The sequence below is a fragment of the Myxocyprinus asiaticus genome, chromosome 14, assembly GCF_019703515.2.
Source record: "Myxocyprinus asiaticus isolate MX2 ecotype Aquarium Trade chromosome 14, UBuf_Myxa_2, whole genome shotgun sequence".
NCBI lineage: Eukaryota > Metazoa > Chordata > Actinopteri > Cypriniformes > Catostomidae > Myxocyprinus > Myxocyprinus asiaticus.
Genome location: NC_059357.1, coordinates 40215021 through 40242575, shown reverse-complemented (window position 1 = coordinate 40242575; position 27555 = coordinate 40215021). Strand labels below are relative to the sequence as shown.

Genomic DNA, 27555 nt, shown 5'->3' with positions numbered 1-27555 from the left:
GCAAAAATGAAATATTCGCCAAAAAGCTGAAATAAACACCAACATTGCGGACCGCATACGTTCACAAAATCACACCCCGCCATGTTTTAAAACTAAAAGCCCACATTTCCAGCGCTGCTGTGTTGAGGTCATTTCCGGCAAACAATGTTACATAGTTTAACAGCATTTGGTGCTGATGTGTGAATGGTAGCAAAACGGAAAAAAGACAGAAAGTAGTTTCATGTGTGAACAGCACATTTAGTACATTTACCAGTAAAGGCAACCCAACGATTTTCCTGTAATTTACCTGGTAGCTCGGCTATTTTCACAATAGTGTAATAAGCTACAATTCCCACGTGTAGTGTTATAGTGACACAAAACGCCACATATATCGCTTTGCGAATGCAGCAATGGAGCCAAGGGAGTAATCAAACGCGCTCACCTAAACTGCCCTCACTCTCTCATGTAGCACCGGAAAATCTAAATCATTTCGGTAAATTGTTTCTTTCCAGATCATGTAAATTAACCGGTTAAAAAAAACGAAAAACTATTTCCTTATATTTAGTGCTGGGAACCTTTTTTTTTTTTTTGGACATTTCATGTAAATAAACTTGTTTACATAAATGATTCACTGACTCACTTAAGCCCTGCGCAAACCTTAAATGGGCTTTGCCTTTTTTTTTTTTTAAGTTAATTGCTGCTGTCTATCACTATACTGTATAAAATAGGGTGTTTTCTATTTTATCAGTGTATATTAACTATAAATTTATGTTAACTTAAAGCTAGGGTGTGTAATCCAGAGAGGCTAGCAGTTAGCAAGCTAGCTTTGAAAGCATAGGGCCCGCCCTCACTGCAGAGGTGTCTCCAAAGCCACGCCTCCTCTGTCACACATGAACACACACACACACACACAGAGCAGAGTCTAAGCATTGTAGTAGTTTCTAACACGGTCTTTCTTTTCTTGTTTCCTTTTACTGGTGGTTCAGGAGGAACATAAGGTAGCTGCAGTTCGCCTACCATTCTCGTGCTCGCGCTGCACAGTGTCAAGGAACCCGCACTGATGACGTGTGATTGTCTGCGCGAACAAGTTGCGCGGCGGTATGCAAATATAGATTGACAGACAGGAACCGAATGTAATGATTGGTCGATCATTTTTTTATTCCTGTCCCTTCCACAGAAGATATATATATATATTTTACATTTAGACCACTTAAATTATTGATTGCTATCAGGATGTGAAGAGACTTTCAACCAGTATAACAAAAAAAAATTCTGGAAAAGATTGCACACCCTAGCTTTAATGTTGTCACCCTATTTGTTTAACCCTCACAAAAAATAGCCATGGTTTTACTCTAGTAATATTGTAGTAACCATGACTGTAGTGCCATGGTAAATCCTGTGGTTACTATTGTTTTTACTACAAATACCATGGTTACTCTATGGTTACTATAGTAAAAACCATGGTTCATTTTCGTAAGGGAATGTCACCGTAATTAAATATATAACTATCAGGTGATATTATTGAATAATAATTCAACAAATATTCAATAATTTGTTAAATAATATCATCTGGTGATATATATCTCAAAATATTTTCTTCTTTAATGAGCTTCATTGCAGTTAGCTACTTTTTGTTAGTAGCTTTAGTATAGCTAATTATTGTTTTTTTTTTTTTTTTTTTTTTTTTTTTAAGAGCAACTTGACTTTAGTTTAACTTCTTAAAGTTATGAGTAGCTTTTAGTTTGGGAAGCTACAGTTTCAAAGTAGCTTCTCTAACACTGGTTTCAGGTCAACTAAGCTAGTGAGCTGCCTAACTAGATAGCATTTATGGGCTGCACATTCCTTTCAGCTAAGCTAGTTAGCTGCCTAACTAAATAGCATTTCTGGGCATTATAGGCACATTCCATGTCAGCTAAGCTAATGAGCTGCCTAGCTAGATAGCATTAATGGGCATTATAGGCACATTCCATGTTATCAAAGCTAGTGAGCTGCCTAACTAGACAGCATTTATGGGCATTATAGGCACATTCCATGTCAGCTAAGCTAGTGAGCTGCCTACCAAGCAAGTTGCCATCCTAGACAATATTCTTGTGCTTCAGGTGTGTGCAACAGTTTTAGACATCCATTTTGAATTCCAAGTCAGTATGTGTGTATGCTGAGCTGACAGGGAAGATGCCAATGATCCCCAAAAATGTTGTCTGCACATGTGATGCCCAAAAATGCTGCATTTGCCTATGAAAAGCTGTCTAGGAAGGCAGCTCACAAGATTTTGAGACAGCCTTTGTCTGTCACCGTTCTGCAGCTCATGAAGGCAACAATACACACCACCGTCTCAAGGTCACTGCCAGCATGTCCTCTGCTTCAGGGTTGAAAGGTTAATCTGTAGTTATGGTGGACTCAAAATAAGACCGTGCAGGGGTGCAGTGCAGAGATATGAGGCAGAAAGAGATGATGTGTGAGTGAGAAAGAGAGGGAGATATCGGTAGCACGAGTGACACGGCGACCGCTTCGCATCATCAATTAGCTGAGCTGAAGTGGCACAGAGCAGGAGCGAGTGAGAGTGCGAGTGGCGTGCCTCACAGGGAGAAATAAATGACTGTGCCCTTATTGAGCGCAGCAAGGCATATAGCATTTCAGGCCAGTAATGTACCTTTGTACCAGCGTTATTGATGAAGTCTGTTTCAAAGAAAATAATCCCTCGGCACAACAGCATTTGAGACCTCTCATTCCGTCTGAAAGATCAATGTAAGCGATCTTCGGTACTGAAAATGCACTGGGAGAATGAAATGCAGCGAGCGTGAGTGCGGGTTGGCATTTAGAGAGCATGGCCACAGCGCAGCGCTGCAGCAGAGAGGGTGAGATCAAAGCCGAGCACTGCTTCACTGGAGCGCAGCACTGGGAGACTAGAGCACAGCGGTCTCACCTGCCGCAAAACCTCCCTCTCTCTCTACATCTGCTGCACTTCACCCCTCGGCTTTTATAATGCCCTCTCCTACACGCAAGCCTGCTGAAGAATAACAATCAGCCTCACGCCCCAATTTATAGCAGCTCTTGCTTTCAAATGCAGAGTTAAAATTCCCTAGATACCATGTGCCTGGTTAAATGCGCATGTACAGGCTTGTTCCTTATTGCCACGGTAGCTGTATCTTTCATTCCTTGTCTGAGAATTGAGAGGTGTTGTGCACCATCAGCAGTCCACATTTATGTTTCTTTAGCCCACCACAAAGCAGCTTAAAACCTCTCTTGCTGGTGCAAATATGCACTTCAATCTTATTTAGGTGTTATTCAGGTGTTAGTGGTCTCGGAGTAGAGCTTTATATCTGATTAACCTGCACACACACTCACTCACTATGCAACTTTCACTTAGTATCACACAAATTGAGTGTTGGAGGGGGTGGGGGGTGGGGGGGGGGTTCTCTCACCATGCCCTCCCCAACACCCTCTCTCAACAGCTCTCATTTCAGACCCCTGAGGTGTGAGGCACCACTGGCACAGATGAAATGGGCACCAGGCACCTCTCAGCAGGAAGGGCAGGTTTGCTTTCTCGCTCCCCTTTGCGTCACCATGCCAACGGCGGCAGGTTTCAGCATTTATAGGGCACTCACTGCAGCCTCCTTATAGAAGAAGCAGCATGATTACTCATAGCGCATTCTGCAAGAGAAAGTGATGAGTGCGAATCAAAGCTAATTGTTGGATTTGTGTCATCTGTGCAAGTCATTCAAAAGTATCACCGGCATCTGCAGTCAGCTGCAGTCATTATCTCATTGTTGATATTATGACTCATGATATCTGAACGATGAAGTTGTCCGCAAAATGGCAATTGCATTATGTGGAAAGTTGCCACATCTGAGAAGATCTTACGTAATCGCCTTATCGCACAAGATTTGTAAGCAGTCTTATCACTTTTTCAATGATACTGCTAATGTAGTATTTCCAAATTTGTGGCCATTTTGAACAAGTCGGGAAATAGCTTTAAGATATTGTATCTGAATAATGTGCTTTATTATGAAAAAGTATGGTAATGCAATTCTTAAGAAGCAGAGATAACAGACTCTGCTTTTTCTCTAGTAAAGCATAGGCTTATTTGCTCTACGTTTTGGCCGTAAATTGGTGGACAAACCAACAACACTTGAAACACCACGAAGAAGAAAAGAATGTTCTAGATTTCACGGTGTCTATTCCACAGAATGCCTTCCATCCTTTATTTTCCAGAGACCATTGTTTGTTTCTGTTCTTTCAAAGGTCAGTAAAAGCTGCAGGACTGTCAATCAAACTGATTGAGATGGGCCTCATACCTGGCCAAGAAAGACAGTCCAGTTGAAAGCCTTCAGTCTGATTAGCATCTTTTGATACCACTGTGAGCCATTCAAAGCCATATGAGACATCTCCATCAAACAGACAATCTTATATAAGAAGTTTTTATCCCCAACTATCCCTCGAAGTTCACTATTTTCAGCTGCCTTTGATGCCTGCTCACAATGTGAATAAGTTTGAAAGTTAATGTAATCCTGCTTAGAGGATAGTGTAAACGTGTGTGGCTTGCTGTCCTGGGCAAAGGGCTCGAGGCTCGAGGTTCGAGGCTTGACCTGAGCTCGAATACCCCCCCAGACTTAGATTAGTTATTAATAAATAAATAGGAGGAGGAAGGGGAGGTGGAGGGATAATGAAGACTCGATGCCATGCAGTGGTAAGCGGCTGTTTATATATGCTTACTCTGGTGATGTGATTGGTTGGATTAAATGACCTTGCTTCTCCCGAACCTAGTTTATAAAACTCTTTTTGTCAATTAATGAATTTTACCTCCATATGTCAGTGCAGTTCTTGCAGGGAACAGATTGAATTTGGTCCTCAAATTCAGTTCATGTCCTTAACGGACTGCACTGAAATTGAATCGACCCCCTACCTTGACCTTGATTCCCACCCCCTTTCCTTTCTCCTTGGCATCTTCTTTCCTGACTCAATGTTTGTTCTGGTTAAAGCCCTCCTTATGTGCAGATTGTCCTTTTTGTGCCCTGTGCCCCTGAATCTCATAACTAAGCTGTTTTATGAAGGATTCGGAAATGCCAGAGAGCTATTTTATTGGTTTATTACTTCTCATATCCATCAGTGAGAGAGTATTCCTTCACGTTTTTTTTTTTTTTTTTTTTTTTTTTAAAAACAGAAGACTGTTGTATTAAAACTAGGGCTGGGAAATTTAATGGGTTAATTTCTGTGAATAATAGTTGACTGTTTAACGTCTTAAAAAATATATTAACAAATGTTTTTTCCCATATCCTGTGGCTAAAATTGGCATCTATATTTTTAAAGGGAGGAACACGCTCAACTTGACTGCACATCCTAGCTCAGAAACTGATTGTGTGGAGCAGTGCACGCTTATTCATTACTTGTGACACATGTCCCAAGCATAATAAATATGGGAGCAGATTTACTGTGGTGAATGGAGACTTCACCATCAAGTGGTGAACCATGTGTGGGAGAGATACGGGCAAGCTGCCGCATCTCTTCGCATTGCCCGAAAACATTCACTTACTGTCATCTGAACCAGTGTCAAAAGCTAAAAGCTAAATTGCATGAGAGAGACCCAACATGTGTACAATAGAGCCTGAACGGCAGCCAGAGAAAATAATAGTTTTGATATTTTAAACTTCATTAAATTGAATTCAATTTGTTTTATATCTGTATGTATAGTGTCTAATAATGCATTGGCAATTTACTTTTAAGTTTATCCTGCCATTAAAGCTTGATATAAATAGAATCTGCCCATTTTATCCTATTATTAAAAAAGTCCACTGGAAAACGGCAGAAGATTTTGCCCAACTTTTAATTACAGCATGTCCACTGATTTAATTAATGTAAACATATACTTCTTTCAAAGATTTATACCTGTAAAAATGTGTCTAATTAAGTCTATCTGCAAAAAAACTGAACATTTTAACATGTTTATATTTAAATAATTAATATAAATGATGACTAACCAATTTCTTCTAAGTGAAACAAAGTATAAAGTAAATATATTTATGATTATATTTTAATGTTTTTTAATGTACCATGTACCATGATGATTAATCTCGATTATTCACAAAAATCTGTGTGATTAATTAGTTTTTAAAATTTTAATCGATTCACATCCCTAATTAAAACAGATCTTGGCTCTATTGCAAACCCTAGTGAGCTGCCTCATTGCTATATAGGCAACTACCTACATCCTTACCAAAATAGAACCTCAAAAGTGACTGTTTTGATATGCTTTACACAAGAAATCTTGTGCTCGAGACTCAGCTACATTCATAGTTGATTCACACAGATGATAACTTAGAGTTTGACATAAGCATGTGTTGCTAAGCTAATGACAAGTTACCCTAATAAGTTTAAACAATCCTCTTTAGGGACACATTTCACATTTCTGTAACAGCATAATTAAGGCAGATGGCTGCACATTGCTTGCCCTGAGACTGAATTCGAAATCCTCAATGCAGAGGCCACCAGAGGTGATGTAATCAAGGAAAGGTTATTAACTGCATATGTGATAAGTAGACATGCAGATAGAACAGCTAGAGAGCATGCCCTATTCATACATGCAGTCACTCTGCTGTTAATGAATGATAGCAAGTTGCATTTTGTAGTAAAAGGTCTCATGGGGAATTCTGCCTAAAAGTATGTAGAAACCCATTGAGCTCACAGCTGGCTTAAATATATCGCTCCACAGTCTGTGTTTCTGCCTCAGGGGGCCCAAAAATACAATGTGGAAGAGAGTGATGACAAACAGCACCAACAAATCCAGAGACACAGAAGTAGAATTTTACCTAGAAGTGCTACATAATTGCTATCAGTCAGTAGCAGCATAATGATCAACACCTACTTCCTTTGTAGCACTGTGGAAGTAAGGTTGAGAAACATATCCATAGATTCTAACTTATTATGGAATGAGTAAGTCTGCATTGGTACAGTCATGGTAAGTTATGTAGTAAGAGTATCTTTGTCATTATTAGGTACTCCAGGAGACAAATACTACCCTCAACAGACCTAGAAAACGTACTGTACCTTTTAAACCAGGCTCTCAACAGATCTGTGGCTGTATCAACAGTATAACCACACACAGCACTACACAGTGGATCTGTCAATATGCAATGCAATATGTTCAAGCAAGATGATCCGAATGCCAATGATTTAAAAAAGTGATACTACAAGAACACTTTAAAGTGTTAAAAATATGTTTAAAGTGTGTTTCATTTTGTCATCATTTATTCATCCTTATGCTTTTCCAAATCTGTATTACTTTCTTCTGTGGAACACAAAAGATGTTAATAAACTTAATCACCATTTTCTTTCATTAGCCTATATATTTATAAAAAATAAAAAAAAGATGCAATGAAAGTAAATGGTGACTGAGACTAACATACTACCTAACATCTCCTATTATGTTCCACAGAAGAAGTCATGCAGGCTTGAAACAACACAAGGGTGAGAATGATAACACAATTTTTGGGTAAACTTTCCTTTGGGTGAACTTTCCTGCTCCTGTAGGATTACTGAAACATGTTTAAACCACACACCATAGTGCAGTTGCAATGATTTTTGGAAGGAAAAGCTATATTCATCATGTCACTTGCTCACTCTGGCCCGCTTGGACATTTCACCACTTAGTCTATGCATTTTTTAAAGGCTTAAAGTGTAGATCCTGAGTGGTCCTATTTGGGTCATTGTGTAAACAAGCACAACAGCAAACAAGTACAACTGAAGCAGTAGTGAATGGTGGGGCCTCCTGGGAGGCTGCTAAAAGGGGAGCATGATGCTCTTGGGCATGATGGCTTTAGACAGTGCGCTAGTGAGATGAATAATGTGTGTGTCTGATGGGACTGGGCAGCCATCCCTAGACAGGCCTACATCACTGGAGGGTAGAAATGGAACAGCCTCCATCTACAGTGTGCCCACAAAACACAGACTCACTACTTTGAACTCACTGCTGAGAGAAGAGAATATTAACCAGAGGATTGTATTGCCAACTGATGCTATATATATGCAAATATTACACAGTGAGAACAAATTTTGAGTAACAACAATAACAGCATCTTCTTATTGTACAAATTAAATACATTGCTTGTTCAAATGAATGTAACACTTATATGCTTAAATGCTGATCAAACGCTTAATTTGTTGGCATGCATGGTCCTCCTAAACACCTCTTGTGAGACATTCATGTGTCATTTACAATACTGTAGCTGGACCTATCATAGGTATTCACTGTAGAACATGATACCACCAAAAGATGGGTTAGTTCAATCTAGGCTAAGATTCCTAGATTAGATTAACACAAAAATGATTGATTGCAGCTGCAGTAAGTGAGAATTAAATTTTATAGTGCTCATCAGGTGATATATATGATATAATTTTATAAATGACTGAGTATGTGTGCATTCTAATATGATTTTTCTTACGACAAAAACAGCAATGAATTCAGATTAATTGAATGAGAGAATGATCTCTTATAAGAAAATGAAGGCACTAAGCATACCCTTTATCTCTTTCTATTCTCTCTCTCTCTCTCTCTCTCTCTCTCAAAAGAGCCCCCTAGCTGGAGTCATGCAGTCCTTCAGAGAACGTAGTGGTTTCCATGGCAACCAGCACTGCTACCAGCAGGAACCCCAAGAATTATTGCGCCTTGAGAGTTATAGACATCATCACAGCCAGTCCAGACAAGGCTATGAGGCGCACTCTCTAGCTGCTGCGGGGATGTCAACAGCGGGAGCAGGTTCTAAAGACTGTTATGGCCAGCAGACCTATCCTGTCTACAGCAGCCCCAATGCTACTCAGACTAAAAAACCTTACAGAGGAGCTAAAACTCCAAGCCAGCTCCTGCAGGCTGGCTACAGTAATCACATTGGCCCTGGATATTCAGCCCAGTATATGAGTGAAGGTCACTTGCAGCAAAAATGGGATGAGTCAGCTCAGATGACCCAGTTTGAGCAGGACATGGTGGGACGGCTGGAGTCGGGGGTCAGTGGGTCATCCCAGTACCTAGAGCAGAACATGCTAGCTATCTCTCAGAGCCAGTGTCATATTTCCACTCAGTCCTCTGCCCCTGCATATACAAGCCCCCATCAACAGTGCCCTCCCCCAAATCCTGCACAGTCTCCTTTAATGTATCCCCAGGGCCACTTACATTTCCCCCAGCACTCTCAACCAACTTCCTCCTCCTCTTCATCTTTGTATATGGAGAAATGTAATCCAATTCCCCATGGCTACAAGGGCTATGGTATTCCACCTAATGCCCAGTATGGAAGACAACTCAGTAATCACAGCAGTCTAAAGCAGAGTGGATACAGACCACAGAATAATTATGGTTACCAGCAAAATCCCTCCAGATCTGGATTTGAACAGGGCTCCATGCAAGGGATGTCTGGTACACAGGAGAACCTCCAGAAATTTCAACACTACAATCAGCCCCAGCAAAACTACTGCATAACAGATATATCTGTAAGGTCTCCAGAACAATACTATCAGACTTGCAGCCCAAGTTCAAGTCACTCACCTGCAAGGTCTGTGGGAAGATCTCCCTCATACAATTCCACACCATCCCCCTTAATGCCAAACCCTGATTCATTCCAGTATGGACAGCCCCCCATCAACCCTGGGGCTTCCTCATCCACAGGTTTACAAGAACAAAACATGCTGATGCCCCCTCATACCCACACATCACCGAGTGTGAACCACCAGTCCCAGAGCTATTCTAGCTCCATGAAAGAGCAATTCTCTGAAAAGCTCCTGTCCAACCCAAGTTTGTGGAGCCTCAATGCCCTGACATCTCAGGTTGAGAATATCTCCAATAATGTCCAGCAGCTGCTACTCTCCGAGGCCCTTGTGGCAAACAAAAAGTCCAGCAAGCGAAACCATCAGAAAAAAGAAGACTATGGAGGCCACTTAAAGGGTATTGAAGATCAATCTTGTCCTGATAACCAACATGGTCCTCCACCATCTGATGCTTACAGCATTCCCAGGTCCATGACAACAGAATTGCAGGAAAGAGGATACTCCAGCAGTACTGAGGACCAGATGGACAGGAGCTATTACTATTTTGGTCAGGCCAAAGGCCAAGCACACATGCAGACAAACTCGCGGCTTAGCCTTGATGCAGCATCTTCCTGCTCCTTAAACTCAGCAGATGATATGTCTGTCAGGTCAGGTGACTCAGTTCGAAGTCTACAGAGTGAAGCCTCTGAAGAAAATCTCAATTGCAACCCCAGAGAACAGAGAGTACCTACTGGAGAGGACCCCAACAGCTCCCTCAGGTGTATTAGAGATGAGAGGTCTCCCATATGTGTAACAGCCCCAAGTCCTATGAAACAGGAGAGTAATTCACCACCAGAAATAAAGCGTTCAGAAAGCACTCTAAAAGAGAACTTTGAGGAGTCAGCATGGACTGAGAAGATGGCTGATGAGGAGGACATTGCACAAAGAAAGCTGTCTGCAGAGCATGAGTGCAAAGGAGAGGTCACTGAGAAGCCACAGAAGTGGTTGGAGGATGAGAAAAGTCCTTCTCTTTTTCATAAAATAAATAAAGCGGTATTAGAGGAAGGCTACTCATATGAAACAGAAGTCTACCAAGGGCTACAAAACAAATATAATTCAGAGAAAGGAGACTTAACAGACACTGACTGTTTTTCAGACCTTAATCACAAAGGAAATGAAGGCACAGAAATAAGGTCTACAAATTTCAAATCAGAGCCACAGCCCAATGTTGAAACTCCTGAAAATTCATCACCAGGTAGTTCAGGCACTGATATGTATTTGCCAGAGAAAGAAGAAAACTCAAAGGGTGAAAATTCTGTAAAGAGCATCACATGCACAGAGGAACCAATGGACACCCTGGAGGAAAAACAGTCTGTCCTCTTCCATAATTCCACTGAGGTGAGAGATGAAATGGAGAGTCTTACAACCTCTGAGGAAGTCATTGATAATAAAGCAAGACCACAGGAGTCCTTTGCAGAAGTATGTAGTACATTTGAAGAGATGGAAAATGTGTCCCAAATCAACACAGAAACTGCAGAAAGCTTTGCCCAGGACATGCCACACAAAGGCAGTGAAAGGAGGTCAGCATTATGTGACATTGCACCTCAGCCTCACACAGCCAAGAGTGGCTTCTCAGCTCTCAATGAGAAAACAACACCTATGGCTCAGGCTAGAGAACATCACATTGATCGCAGTGATGCAAAGGTACTGGAGCCTGACTCTCCTCAATTGCCAGGCAAGTCAATACTGCACTCTGCACCATCCTGGGCTGACACCCCACCCTCCCCCAAGAAAGGGGATGAGGATATGGAACTGGGTATAAGCTGTCCCAGCGCAGTGACTCCCTCAGCCAAACCAGACCCATTGGCCCCATCTGCACATACAAGAATGTTTGGTAAGAAGCATGCACGGGGCAGGAGGAGACTAATGCATTCAAGTGTAGGGATCAGAAGGCAGCTAAGTGTGGAAGGAGACAAAGCTCCACATTCTGTCCAAAATCCCAGTATGCCCTCCAGCAAAAGCGCCCTTATTCCTGATCAGATGGAAACTGCCCACCAGGATGTTAGCAGTCAAACACCAAAACTTTTGACAGACAGTTTGCCATCGCGGATGTGCACTCGCTCTTGTGGTTCACAAAGCAGCCCAAAGGTTTGCCATCAAGAGAGAAGGAAACCAGGTCCAAAGCCTGGTCCAAAGCCAGGGTTAAAACTAGGTGTGAAGCCAGGTCCAAAACCTGGTCCAAAGTCTGCTTTAAAACCAGGTCCAAAACAAGGTCTAAAACCAGGGCCAAAGCCTGTTCCAAAATCTAGTGCAAAACCTGGTCCAAAACCAGGTCCAAAGTGTGAAGTAATACCTAATGTAAAACCAGCACCCAAACCAGGTTCAAAAAATACAGGGTCCACAGAAGTTACAAAGATTGGTCCAAAGATTGGTTTACGGCCTTGTCCTAAAACTGATCCAAAATCTGGTTCTAAACCAGGCTTAAAGCCGGGGGCTTTTCTAGAAGAAAAACATCTTCCAAAGTCAAGTCAAATTACCACAGAGTCAAAGCCAACTGAGGGATCAAAGTCTAAAGGCCCTGGTCGACCAAGAGGCATTACCTCAAAGATCAAATCAAGAAAACAAGATAAAAATGTTCTGATTACAACAGACCATACCAAGGACACAAGCTCTACAAATGAACTTATTCAGAAAGATGTGACTACAGCTTTAACTCTGGACAAAGATGTAGGTGTTGTGAACACCTCTATGGGTGAAACCACTTTGGAACCTACTCTAGATAGTACTTGTGTAAAGTCTTTAGTCAAAGATCAAAAGTCAATGGTGCTGAGATCACGGAAACAAACAAAGGAAAAATTGACAGAAGAAAAACAGCAAGAGAGTGATAAATCAACAGAGACACTGTCAACAAGGCTCATAGGAACACAAATACAGGATGTTACTGTAGACCAGTCATGTGGGACAGAATCATCAAATCTTGAATTACCTAAACATAAGGATGTCTCTACAGACACTCTCCAACAACCTAATGAAGAGATAGTTTCCATCAAAAGAAAATCCAGTTTAAAGCCTTCAGACCCAAAAAAGAAAAAAAGAGGTTTGAAAACAAGTCAAACGAAGACAGAGGGGCCTCCATTAGAAACAGTCACAGAAATCTGCATAGTAAAGGAAAAGCAAAACATAGGGCAGCATTTGCCAACAGAATCTGTAAGCAGCAATGTAACCACAGATAACCCTCCTACTGATGAAATCACTGACATGCCTTCTGTGCCTCCTCAGTGTCCCACTAAAACAAAATATTTGCCTCCTCGGAAAGGCAGGGGACTCAAATATGAGGCAATGGTTCAGAAAATCACATCCCCAGGGTCCAAAAAGCAACCTTTAAATATCCAACCAGATATTGTGCCAGAAGAATCAACATCAAAACCAGCACCACAGGAACCAGAGCAAAAGGAGACAATGAACACCCCAGAGGTGGCTCACGAGGAGGGCAAGCACACAATGAGTACACAAGAGGTCAAAACCACAGCAGGAATTCAAACTCCAAGGAAGAAGAGGAGAAAGTGGGCCACCGTAGAGAGCAGCAATACACCAGATGTAGTCCTGGAAGCTGGGAGCCTTGTTATAAACACACCAAGGCTAGCCAAACAGAGAGCTATTAAAAACAACCACGAGATGCATCTGAAGCAAAGAAAGAGGAGAAGAAAAGGCACTGAACCAGAAGAAAGCATTTCCATTGTGGAGCAACAGGAGCCTGTGCAGCCTGATATTCCACCCCCACCTCCACTGTCCTCTTCTTTACTAGAAACAGGTGAACAGATACAGTATGAGAAACCACCAACAGAATTATGCCCACCAGTGATAAAAGCCAAAAGAGGCAGGCGACCATCACTTAAAAAGAAACAGGAGGAAGCATCAAGTCAAACAGTAGATGACAAAGTAAAAGAGAAAAAAAAGCCTGAACCTAAGAAAAAGATTCAAACAAATCTTAATGTACTCAAAGTTGAAGTGAAGAGAACTAAGCAGAGGAGGAAATGCAACAAAGATTTCCTTCCAACAGTGAAGGGAACATTATCAGACTTGCATCCACCACAGAGCAATGGCAAATGTTCTTTCAGACCATATGTACACATTGACAGCTCTTTGGAGCCAACGTCCCCTTGTACCATCGTCAACAGGCCTGAGGAAGAGCATCTGCTCACCCAAGCAAGAAAAAAGAGTGGCGCTAAAATAAAAAATCTAGTCACAGTTACCAAGGCAATATTAAACACCTCAGTAATGCTCCAGGGGCCCTTAGTTAACAAAAGCCTAATTGACAGGTGTCTAACGTGCTGCCTATGTGGAAAGCCGTCAAATAACAGAGAGCTTGGGGACTTGTGCGGCCCCTATTATCTCGAGGACTGCGTACCACGGAAAATGCTGTCTTTAACACACAGGAATGATTTCATACAAAGCAGCAACAGTGCTAAAGAGACAGAAGCCAACTGCTGCATAGAGCACATAGACTCACAGAGTGCATCTGAGAATGACGCACATCAGGAGGGGACGAATGAAGGATGTAGCAGGCATCCCAGGAGGGGGAAAAAGGCTATTAGGGAAAAGTTAAGAACCCGCCCCACCTTGCGGATGAGATTCAAAAGACTGCTGCTGTTGCAGAGGAGACTTAGTGGATCTGCTCCCCCTGCTGGTGAGGAGGAGAGTGGAACTACTCTGCAGAGATTGCAGATGGAGGCAGAGGCTAAAGAGCACTGGGCTCATGAAGCTTGTACTATCTGGACCAGAGGCATCATTCTGGTAGCAGGAAAACTCTATGGGCTGAAAGAGGCTGCTCAGAGTGCTGCACATGCAGTAAGTGTTTCATTTACATAACACAATTCAGTAACCATTTCCTATATTGTTGACAAAGAGCCAACAGCATGGCTATGTTCAAAATAGCATACTCAGATGTGCAGTACACTGTGAAGCAAACTGTACCTTGTGCAATGCGCTTGTATCAACCATGATTTTAGCACCTCTTTCTGGACATATTATTTGCTGGACTGCCAAAAGACATTTTTATACAAATTTGACCAAAATGCAACAGTATTTATTTATGAGAAGATAACTGGATGCCAATCGCTACATGCAAACATGCAAAGTAGTAAGGTCATGAAAACGATGTAGCATACTTCTGAATGAAACATTTATCATTGAATACTCCATACTGTTTCACATACTATTTTTTAGAAATATGTAGGCAGGATAAACTAAGCACTAAACTTGTATTCCATTCCAAACATAGCCAATGTTTCCTAAATACTGACAGTATAACCAAAAAGTGAGAACCAGACGGCTTCTATATTATATTATATTATAAAAACTGGTTATAATTACATACAAACTAAAATATACTTTGCACATATGAAAATTGCTGTGAACTGGCTTTGAGTGTAGTTAGTCTAGAACTGTCTTACCTTATATCAGCAACTGGTGGAGGCTCAGGGGAATGAAGGAGTCGATGTTTCAGAGAGATCCTCAGGCTTTCTGTCTCATCACAGAAATGTTCCAGGTGCCAGAGTGAGGGAGCTTCCATCTGCTGCAGCTGGAAGAGCTGTACTCAGATGTACCATTATATCTGCGCCAAAGAGATGGGTAAGAGTTCTGTGATGTATGAACTTGTCCATTATTGACAGGAGTGCTTCCCAACCCTGGTCCTGGATGACCCCAAACACTCCACATTTTGGTTATCTCCGTTATTTTACACACCCAGTTCTTTTCATGGAGGCTCTACTAATGACAAATGAGTTGAATCAGTTAGGTTATATAAGGGGGACATCCAAAGTGTGCAGTGTTGGGGGTACCCCAGGACCAGGGTTGGGAACCACTTCTATAGACTTTCTGGCCAAGAACTGCCCACTTTACCTGGAAGTGTCATCTGATCAACAGGTAAAAATGACATGCTACTATACACTTGGTTTCGTTTTTACATGACATTTTGCAATATTTGGCCTCATTTAGCAGTCATTTCCCTATACATCCAATTGTTTCATGTATTATTTTTTAGTGACCTTTCCCATCATAGAAATTGGCTAATATGGAACAAGAGGGCAAGCTATTTCAGTCCCTTGCTTTGCATTTTCCAGGGGCACTTTTGCCTTCAATTCCTGCTTCTACGCTCTTTCACATTCTCTCCTCTCTGTTTCTTTTCCAGGCTGCACGTTTCAAGAAGAGACCTTCTCAATTTGGTGTCCGGAACACAAGGTAAGCAGTAGAATTGGTTTCGCACTCAGCAAAGGACATCTCTGATCTAAAAGACACCCCATTATACCATGCACTTGAGTGTCCTTGTAACATTTTACCACCTCCCTAACAGCAGTGCAGAGTGAAGCTAGACAGTAGAGCACAATTCTTCATCAGCACCATCTCTCCAGGCAACAGATGATCCCAGAGCATATCTCACCCTTATCTGTCTGCTATTGACTAGGTAGCTCTCCACTGAAAGCACAAGTTAGTGAAGGGATGTTAATTAGACATTTTACATAGGTTCTCTGAGTCTCCTTGTTCTCCTCTAGGAGCCAAACTGTAAAGAAAAAAAAAGGTGTTTAGAAGCTGCCTGATGCTTATTATTGTGTGAAGGAACAGCAAAATATCCACGTTTTCATTCAAGGTCTTTTATCTTGCTTGAAGCACAAAGCTGTCCAAAAACAATATTTCACTGCTTAAATCAAACTTGCTTGCCTATGCAAAGGTCAATGCCACAATGCAAGAGTGTTGGGAGAGGTTGCCAGGGTGTTGCTGTGCGGTTGCTAAGGTGTTTTGAGTTGTTGCTAGGGCATTGGTAGTTATTTGCTAGGGCATTGCTATGTGGGTTTTTAGGTTTTCTGAGTGGTTGCTAGTGTTCTGTGTCGTTGCTAAGGCATTGCTATGTGGTTGCTTGGGTATTCTGGGTCATTGCTAGGTGGTTGCTTAATGGCCCAAGTCAAAAGAGCCCTGTCATTATGATATTCTGGTCCCTAGATGTCCCTAGATATCACTCGAGACCCTCCTTCAATGTAAGACTATGAGAATTTTTTGGCCATTTTATAGTTTACCAGGCGAAAATCATCTGATCGCTTAGTATATTGTAGGCTAACCATGTTTTGTTTTTGTTTAGTTTTTTATGGCGGAAAATTTCTATAGTTTTACTAATATTGTAATAGCACACCTCTCCTTAACAACTGCAGGATGTGATGTATCATTCACATCCATAGCACATAGCATGGTCCAAGATGAGTTAAATGCTTAAACCCTGTCTACACCGGACACGTTCATTGACGCAACAGGATGTGATGCAACGGTTTGAAGTTGACTACACTAAAAGCATTGAAGTGAACATTCAAAATTATGCGCAGACAGCACGGACCAATCATCTGTAAGCTAGAGTAATAAAGTGGCTGGAGTAGCTCTGCAGCATCTCAGCAATAGAACGGAGCATCCGTTTACTGTCCATGCTACGCAACCCATGGGAGAGAATGGGAAAAATACAACATAGTTTGCGATCCCTCGCAATAAGTTTTGCATGCCCTCACAATAGTTTTGCATGCCCTCGCAATAAGTTTACATTGGTTTTACTACTGTAACCATATTTTAACTATGATATTCGTAGTGAAATCATAGTGATACTACAGGAAAACCAAAACTATGGTAAATCTATGCTATGGTAAATCATAATTTTGTGGTTATTATGGTTTTACTATACAAATGCCATAGTTTAACTATGGTTTTACTATAGTAATATTGTAGACTGTAGTAACCATAATTTTTGGCAGAAATCATTATTGTAATGTAATAATATTGTAGTAACCATGACTGTTGTAGGCTAACCATGTTTTGTTTTTGTTTAGTTTTTTATGGCGGAAAATTTCTATAGTTTTACTAATATTGTAGTAACTATGAAAAGTAAGTTACGTGACCATGTTTTTCTTTGTTTTTGTTTTTGGCAGAAACCATGGTTTTAATACAGTGTATATTGTATCCATATAGTAACCATGTTTTTCCTTTAGTTTAACCATGGTAATTATTGTGGTTACTATGGTTTTACTACAAATATCAAGGTTAAAATATGGTTACAACAGTAAAATCATGGTAAAGTTATTGCGAGGGAATGCAAAACTATTGCGAGGGAATGCAAAACTGTTGGGAGGGCGCGCAAAACTATTGCGAGGGAATGCAAAACTACTGTGAGGGCACGCAAAATAGATTGCGAGGGAACACAAACTGTTGCGAGGGAACACAAAACTATTGCGTGGGAATGCAAAATTATTGTGAGGGAATGTAAACCTATTGGGAGGGAACGCAAAACTATTGCGAGGGAACACAAAAACTATTGGGAGTGCAGGCAAAACTATTGGGAGGGCACGCAAACCATTGAGAGGGAACGCAAAACACACTCCTCATCTTAGCTGCATCTGAAAATTGGAAAATTCTGCATTTGGAAGCTGTATATGGAGGTAGGATAAAACTAAAGTGCTTTTCAAACTGTTCTGAGACCAGTTTCCTTAAGCGTTTAATTAATTTAAAAACGCCGTCGGTTTAGCAATTAACTGATAATGCAGCAAGGCAGCAAGTCAGCTGCATACGTTTTCAGATGCAGCCCTTGACTGCGTTCCACTTCACTTTAAACATCCACTCACTAACTTCCCTAAGCACTTCCCCTCGGGGGAATCCCTGCCGCCATTTTGGAAGTTTGTTACACTTCATAAAGTGGGCGAGGGAAGTTTCTACTGACAAACCCTCAACCTCTTGATTTTCACAGAGGGAGAGAGCCTACTTAGATGTACGCTTCAGGCAGCTCCATATCCCACAAAGCAACTCCATTGTGACATCACAGCACAGATCGCGCTTACTACCCCACCCCCAAACAACTCTATTGTATGATGGAAGTAAAGTTAGGTCAGTTAAGCAGTTTAGAAAAGTTATACTGAGATTTAACAGCATAATACTTGTAGCTACCTTAAACTGACTGTTTGTTACACAGGCATAGTCTATATGTATGTGTGTATCAGTAAGTGTGGTTTGTTGCCTGTATATCATTGCTTATGCAGCTGGAGTTGCGCTTACTACCCCCTGCTGATTGGGACTTGCAAAAACATGAATGTGGTACTGTAAGCTTGAAATGCTTCGATGGTTGAAATATTCCATATTACGGTCTAGGGAGAGGGAGAGAGAAAGTAATAGAAACAGCAAGAACTTTCTAGAAAATGGGCTTGACACAGAAAGAGAAAGGGAAATGATATTTAGCAGTAGTGAAGTGCTGCTTCTTCTCGGAGACAAAACCTGGCGAGAGATCAAAACATCCCACCCTCCTCTCTCCATCTCTCCTCCTCCCTTCCTCTCTCACCCTCCCACGACAAAGGCAGAGGAAAGCAGAACGAGACAAACAGAGCAAAGGAGAAAGTTCAGAACAGCAGGGGGATCTAAGGGCTTTGGGTCTCTGGGATGCCAATTTGGCACTTTAATGAAAGCGAGCGGCAGAGATACCACCCCCATCCAGGTCTCACAGGAAATCTCCTCCTCTTCTTCATCTTCCTCGCACGCACTCAGTGGCGAGCTCTTTTATGGTTCACATGGCAGGAAAACATGACAACATTAATGCAGCTTCAGGTCAGGGCGAATGGGGGCGGCGCATCAGCCAGGTCGATTTTTTGGGGGCTGTTTTTTCCTCCCTTCCTGCATGTGTGGGAATACAGAAAAACTAGATTTGCATTTACTGAAGAAAATAGCATTGCTTGAAGGCAACAACAGAATTGTGTTGAGGTTTTAGGTGTGAATGAAATGCTGCATCAGAGCTTTTTATTTAAAGATTATAACCGGACGACACCTCTCACATGCAACATGATGAGGTCATGTGACAACAATGTAGTGTACTGCTGTTTGAAACGTTTATCATGGAATAATACTGTGGAGAGCGGGGCAGGTCAAGCAGTGACTGTGCGGAGCGAGGCCCGCCCCGCTCTCCACAAATACCCACTGTTTCACTTTCAGTCTACCCAGACGTGAGCGGCTCTTCGCATTGCATCAAAAGTAGTAGAACCCCATTATAATCGATGATGCTGTCTACAATGGAAGCATCCTTGGCGGTGCGTCCATCACGCCGACAGTAAACAGGTGTCCAGTTTCATTTTGCGCTGCACCTGCTGGCTCTACTACTGCCAACACAAATAAATGGTTTAGAACATTTTGTCGACGTGTCCAGTGTAGATAGCCTCGAGCTGTTGCGTGACTGTTGTAGACAGGGTGTTACACTTTAAAAATAAAATAATTGGCAGTACAGGGTATAGTCCTCAGTAAGTAGTAGGCAAGGATTCCATTCTGAACGTACTGTAGCCATGGTCACTTTGCAGTTTAATGGCGGATATAAAAAATTATATACATATATGCAGGGACAACAAGACCAATCACTTCGGTATGTAAATATTACAATGACGTCATCACTTTCGGTTAGATTTTGAAATGCGAACATTCTACTGTAAAGCCCAAAGTATACTTCGGTCAGAAGTGAATGCTAGGCGTCTGCGTACAGGACGCGTGACGCAAATTTCATCATCAGAAGAGTGCTCGAGCACAGAATGCATGCGGCCTGAATTTTCTAACCGTGATCTGAATACGCAGTATTCGCATGCGCCTGGAATTGTTTGCACTAATTAGTGGGTCCACAAGGTGGCAACACTCACATTTGAGCCATTGCTGTTACAAAGACGGGCTAGAAGAAGATGTTATCGCCACTAAACCACAGGAAACGAATGTGGAAACAAAAAGAGTGTATGCGCAAGTCAAGAGTGTGTGAAGGAGACATCTGCATTTGTATAACTCGAGTCTGAAGGAAGATAAAGACATCTTTATTGGTCTAAACTCCTGGATAGAAATAGTCCAGTCTCTCAAAGCAGTTGTAGCGCGCATGCGCCAAACGCTTGTATATGTGTGCAGTCAAACGAAGTATACTTTGAAAGGCTTGTGTTTGACTGTGAGCAGACGCTAAGCATTTGCATCAAAACCGAAGTATACTTTGGGCTTAAGTTAATGGGCGATTTAAGCTTAGATTAAACTTTTGTCTTAAGTTTTGTAAAACATTTATAATAGATATCACATCTAATACTATAATTATCTACTGTACATAAAGTATCAATGAGTCTTTATGTTCAGGGCTGAATAAATTGCAGAAGTTTGAAGGTTGCAGAAGGTTAATTCTTTGGTTTAGGGTTTTAAAACAAAGCTAAAGAATGTAAATACAGTGCTGCCTTGCAAGAACTGTAACAAGGGCTGACAGAGAGAGAGAATGGCCCGAGAACAGAGGAGGGAGAGAGAACGAGTGCAAAGGCAAGAAAGGCTGCAGTGGAGGAGAGATACATAAAAAAGCCTCTTTGGCAGCACAATTAGGAGATGGTCCTGCTGCGTGTTTCAGAGAGTGGGTCGGCTGCAGATCCCAGCTTGATGCGGCTTTCAAATGGGCGCAGCGACAACTGCTCCAGCACAGGCAATTAACGCTGGTGATGCAAAGCGCCACACACACAAACACAAGCACAGTGCAGCCATGCAGCCGCATATGCAACACACTTGTCATGCATGCACAATGTGTTTACAACCTGTGGGAATGTGAGGGGTATGCCAAACATATTGGGCCAATCATTCTGGTTAACTAACTCTGTAGCTGTGTCCCAAACGTCACACTTCTGCACTATTCTACACCATTTTGTAGTATATTAACACTGAAAATGCAGCAAAAAGAAGTGTACTTTAAATACCCGTATAATGCACTTTTTAACCGTCAAAACGGAGTGTGGAATGTTGGACACTTCATGCACTCAGCACTCACAGTTTGCTGTACATAGCAGAAGGGGTGGGGTTACCTGGCTGCGCTGCTGGTCTGACAAAACAATTGTAAATAATGAAGAATGTAACAGCTGGCGAAACTTCAGTGGATACAGCACCTTACAAATGCGAGTTGAATGCTTTACCATCACCCCAAGCTGTGTGAATTTTTAAGTTTTTTAAAATACAAGTGTTGAACTGAGGTTGGCTAATGCGCTAAAGCTAGCGGCAACACATTGCATGCCTTTGAAACGTCACTTCCGTCAACTGTTAAACGGTGAAAGCTACCCTGTCATAAACAACCGTTAAGTGTTCGATTTGGGATGATACTACACTTTGAAAGTTCATACACTACATGTCTATGGGATCAAAATCCCGTCAAAAGTATTGCGGTCACGGATCCAAAAATAATAAGTGTGAATCAAAAGCGCAGATAAAAAAATAATAAGTGCATAAATAAATAAAAAGCGCAGATCAAAATAATAACAAGCATGAATCAAAAATATATAAACACATCTAAAATATGCTGCAAAAAAAAAAAAAAAAAAAATTAAAGTCATCAGAATTGCAAACAAAATCATGTTTTCCTTGGTTATATTACTGCTTTTTGTGCTCTCTGACAATTTTGCTCACATTTTCATTTTTATTTTTTTTTTATTTATTTTTTTTGTACGCTTACGCTGTATTTTTCTTTGCTTTTGTTTCCAAGATCTACGTTTGGTTTTCCAAAACTTGTGAGTAGAGATCAGGGGGCATTTTGTGTCCCTATTGGTCCACTAGTTCTTGTTTGACAGCTCCTCCTCTAGCCAGTCATTCGAAGAGGGGAGGTGACATCATTCCAATGCAACTCCAACAGCTGCTGCTCAATATTCTATTATTTCTGGTTGATAGCTACACTGCTTGTGTCTGTTTTGAGTATTTTCTGCCAGCTCTAGGAAAAAATGTGTTGTCCGAGTAGGCCATTATCATAGTCTGTTAACACATGTATCGAGTCAGCTGAATTTAGTTAGCAGAGTCTTTAGTTCAGGCATTATTTAAGACTCCCTTGTTTGTAGGTTATTGGCTGCATATCTAAAAAAAAACAACAAAAAAAAAACAAGGCTGGGTTGGTGTGGATGTTTGATGCATGTTTTTACTAACTGTACCAATGTAGTCGTGTGTTCAGAACCCAACTTGATCCACTTTTCCATGAAATAAAATCCAGATCGTGACACCAAGGCCTATTACAACACTGATGAAATAGAAATTCTTACATATAATTGGACATTTATTATTATTATTATTATTATTATTATTATTATTATATCAAAAATCTAAAAGGTGTGCATTATTGCTGACACCTGCATGCACACTTTGGAGTTGGTTGTATGCCTGTAAGTCATTTGCTTCAAATGTCATTGAAGTTGTATACTCTGTGTTATGGAAATGTTTGTAAATGTTTTGGATATGTATGCTCCAATGTTGCTGTATCTTTAGAGATGGTCCCTAAATTTGCCACTAATTGTGAATAAAGAACGTCCAACATCAAGCCAACTTTATTGCATTATTTATTGACGTGGGGATGCTTGGTCACTCGTTTCTGATTTCGCTGCAGTATCGTGGAAAAAGAAACTACATGTAGCCGTGCCAACGATGCCAACATAGGATCAGTACATAACGGCGCATTCAGCAACATGAAAAAGTGGATCAAGTTGGGTTCTGAACACGCGACTACATTGGTACAGCTAGTAAAAACATGCATCAAACATCCACACCAACACAGCCTTGTTTTTTTAGATATGCAGCCAATAACCTACAAACAAGGGAGTCTTAAATAATGCCTAAACTAAAGACTCTGCTAACTAAATTCAGCTGACTCGATACATGTGTTAACGGACTATGATAATGGCCTACTCGGACAACACATTGTTTCCTAGAGCTGGCAGAAAATACTCAAAACAGACACAAGCAGCGTATCTATCAACAAATAATAGAATATTGAGCAGCAGCCGTCGGAGTTGCATTGGAGTGATGTCACCTCCCCTCTTTGAATGACTGGCTAGAGGAGGAGCTGTCAAACAAGAACTAGTGGACCAACAGGGATGCAAAACACCCCCTGATTTACATGAAACTGTAGTCACAAGTTTTGGAAAACCAAACGCAGATCTTGGAAACAAAAGCAAAGAAAAATACAGCGTAAGTGTACAAAATAATATGAGCAAAATTGTCAGATAGCACAAAAAACAGTAATAAAACCAAGAAAAACATGATTTTGTTTGCAATTCTGATGACTTTGCTTTAATTTATTTTTATTTGTTTTGCAGCATATTTTAAATGTTTATATATTTTTGATTCATGCTTGTTATTTTTTGAGCTGCGCTTATTATTTTTGGATCCGCGACCACAATACTTTTGACGGGATTTTGATCCCATACATGTCTGAGTACATAGTATATTTTGTGCATAGTGTATAGTGTGTTGTTTGAGACACAGCTTCAGTGTTAACATACTACTCGCACTACTTACACTACAAAATGGAGTAGAATAGTGCAGAAGTGTGTCGTTTGGGATGCACCTTTTAACTTATACAAATGAATATGCTAGTGTTAAGTAAGCATTTCAATAAAAGTTTTCAGAAATATGCTCTGGTCAAGCTCAGGTACTTGAAATGATAGCTTAATTATTTACACAATAGCAAGAAATTAACAAAATGTAAACAAAAATTTAAAGTTAGCCATTGCTCAGTGTGGGATTGATAACTAGCTTATGAGGGTGTCAACTTGAAGTTAATTTTGATATTTTTATCCACCTTTTGATGGTTTGAATTGTGATATTATCATAGAGATTTATGTAATTGTATCAACAGAATGTTTTATAGTGAGACAAGCCAGCTAATACCACAAAACATCACTGAATCCATCAAACAGGCTACATTGCTAATACTTACTGATGTTCGTGATGTTGTTTTCCCACTAAAATGATGTCACTTCCTGGAGTGAGAAAAAAGGATAATCATGGTTACAGGGAGGCACTTACAAGGGCTAATCCGCAGATGTTAAAATACATTGTTTCAAAAGTATAGCCACAAGACGTAAACATTATACATGTTAAAATGATTGTAGTGTGATAAAATCGTTTACTTTATAAGGGTAAAGTTTCAATGTTGCTGCCATGTTAACAAGCCGCCATAAATACCTATAAGCAATTTTATTACATTAAAATCATGTAAATCAGAGATTTTATCACACTAAAATCATGTTAACATGTATAATGTTTATGTCTTTTGGTTATACTATTGAAACAGTGTGTAATTATGGACTGGCCCCATTTAGTGCATCACTGTTACTGTGATTTTTGGTTTCTTTTAAAATAAACGAGCTGAAATTATTTTCGGTGGTAACCAACATTATTCAACAAATGCTGTCGACTGAGCTTAACTGAACTCGGAATATTCCTTTTATTGTGATATTGCGATAAAAGAAAACTGATCTAATATGATTTCTATCTTTAAGATTTTATCCAATCTATATATATAATGGGAGCTTTAAAATGTGGGAATATTTCAGGGAGCTTTTATTCACTCTTATGCAATGGATCTATTTTTCAGGCAATGTAATATGCAGGCGAACGAGGACTGGTGAATGTCACCCATGAAGTGCATCAAGGACGTACGTCCGCCTTCGTGCAGCAAGTCACTATGGACATCTGAGACAGAAACAAACTGGTACTGTAGCAATATTGACCTGAGACCAGACCATCTCTCAATCCACCCGTGAATCCACGGTGAAAAAGGGAACGACACCTTTGTTATGAATGCGAATGTGCCATTCTTCCATTTTTTTCTGTACTCTGGAGCGGATGTTATCAGTCGAGGACACCTGGTGGCAGATTTGGATGGCTGCCGCGAGTGCTGGATGGCTCAGTCATATTCCCGCTGTCAAATGGGATTGAAATTTGAAGATGTTATGCATCATACACTCACTGGATGTATTTCAATGGACACTATCATGTTACAAAAAATAAATAAAATCGTATATGGTGTGCTTTACAGGTCTAAATATTCTGATATCATGAAAACAAATCATATAAATGCATTATTTTAATATACTGCTACTCAAAGTTGTATGCTTATTTTCATGTGTATTTAAAGACAAAACAGCACCATGACATGTCCAACAGTGTGTTAGGAGAAAAAATATGCTGCGTTCATATTATATGTATGCACTGTTCAGCATTAGCTAATTGAAGGGTTAGTTCACCCCAAAATTTTAATCCTGTCTTCATTTACTCACTCTCATACACAGTTTTTGAATGTACGCATGCACAAATGACATTTTAGAGATACGGCGCAAGGGAAGATTTTCAGTGCATAACAACTTAAATTTAAGTCTGTTCTTCACACATAGTTATCGTATGGCTTCAGAAGACTTGGAATATAGCGCATGAGTCTTATGGACTACTTTTATGATACTTTTATGCTGCTTTTTTGTCATTATTGGAGCCCGACATCCCCTGTCTCCATTCACATTCACTGTGTTTCATTCCACGGAAGAAAGACAAATAGGGTTTGAATGACACAACGGTGAGTAAATGATGACAACATTTTCATTTTTGGGTGAACTTTAAGAGGTTAGGAAAGCCTCGGTTACTGAAGGAGACTGGCAAATTTTACATTTATGTTCAATTAAATGGTGATGCAGAAGACGACATTAAAAACATCATAGTAATTTAATCAAAGATGTATATGTGACTAACATATTATAGACTTCACTCCACTGCAGTATTACAGGTAAAATGGCGCATAGAGAAGACAGAACTGTCACGTAATTATTTGATTCCTAATTCTAAGTAACTGTGTATATAAGTAATTGATGATGTTTAAATGTAAGATGTGATGTACTATTATAATTGTGTATAGTATTTCTTAGAGATGTTTATTTTCTATAAAAACAAATATGTTATTGCTTACTAAAGTTATTAAACTGATGAATTCACATGACTTTTTTGGAATTGTATTTGTCCACTGTGTCAATATTGCAATGTTCCTGATATTTTGGAGATGTTTTTATTATTTTTATTATTATTATTATTATTATTATTATTATATGTAATGCTGCAGTGAAATATAATTGATGTGTGAACATGAACAGCTGTCTTTGGAACTGAGATCAAAATGACATTTTGTTTGCTTTTCCTGCTTTTTTGTTGGAACTCAAACAAAGTAATTCAGAGCTATTATCCCTGAAGATGTCTCTGTATCGCAGCCAGTGGTCCAAAATTACATCTTAACACCATGATTTACTCTGCTGGTGGCTCCTTTTAGTTCAAGCTCAAAAAAAGCAATTCTGTTTCGAGTTAAAGGGTTTTTCACAAATGTTCTGCTCATCTGAAGCAAATGTCCCACCTTCAAACCAGCAGGACATACAGTATGACAACACATTGTAACTAAATTGTTACCAAGTCTAGTATTAAAGCAATGTTCTGGTTGTAAAACAAGCTTGTAAAAACAAAACAAAATCTGGTTTACAATAATGCACTTAAAATGAAAGTCAATGGGGCAAAGCATTGTACAGACACGAGCTTTAAACATTACAAGGGACACTTTTTACTACACTGAATATTTCTTAGGTGGTATTCTTTTTTGAGAGTGAGTTTTTGTATAGACACATACCTTAAAGTCGTGACTACAAAAAAGAAGCTATTAATAAAGCTGTTGAACATTTTCACCGTTATTGTCCAGGAAATGTCAACACACGTTGACCTTTTGTGACAACATGCCCCAAAGCAGGAAGCAATGGGAACGTGACATTAAGTAGCCTATTATCGGCTAAAATATAAACATTAAAACAATTGCTAAAACAGTTTAAACAGCAAAAACTGTAAATGGTAGCATAAAATATCAAACTATTTTTTTGGCTAACGAATTTTTAAGTAATTAATTGTATAAAATTACAACATTTAAAGCTGAAGAATGTCATTTCCGCGCCACTAGCGCCACCAAACGGAATTGCCAAAAATAAATAAATTCTAACCAGATTGTTGAATACATCCTCCGTCTGACGGCAGTCAAACAAAGAGATAGTCCCGCCCCCAACTCACGCCATTGGTTGAGTAACGTTATTGGGGCGGGTCGCTCGAAATAAACAGAAACATTTTCATAGCGCCACAGAAACGCAGTATTTACAGTTTTCGAGGAAATTAAGACATGGATAGCTTACTGATAGTGTTCTCTGCATATTAAGCTGGAAGGAAGAAAGTATTTTA

The 27555-nt window shown here is 40.3% G+C and overlaps 1 protein-coding gene across 1 annotated transcript in view; it reads left to right on the top strand.

The window, feature by feature from the left end:
* The window catches only part of LOC127451147 (retinoic acid-induced protein 1-like), a 76861-nt gene extending 49894 nt beyond the window's left edge, over positions 1–26967 (top strand). The window contains exons 2-5 of the mRNA XM_051715605.1: positions 8542–14334; positions 15024–15117; positions 15677–15726; positions 24899–26967. Of these exons, the coding sequence (XP_051571565.1) occupies positions 8560–14334; positions 15024–15117; positions 15677–15726; positions 24899–24907 (5928 nt within the window). The 5' untranslated portion in view covers positions 8542–8559 and the 3' untranslated portion in view covers positions 24908–26967. The remainder of the gene's footprint in view (positions 1–8541; positions 14335–15023; positions 15118–15676; positions 15727–24898) is intronic.
* The last annotated feature ends 588 nt before the right edge of the window (positions 26968–27555 follow it).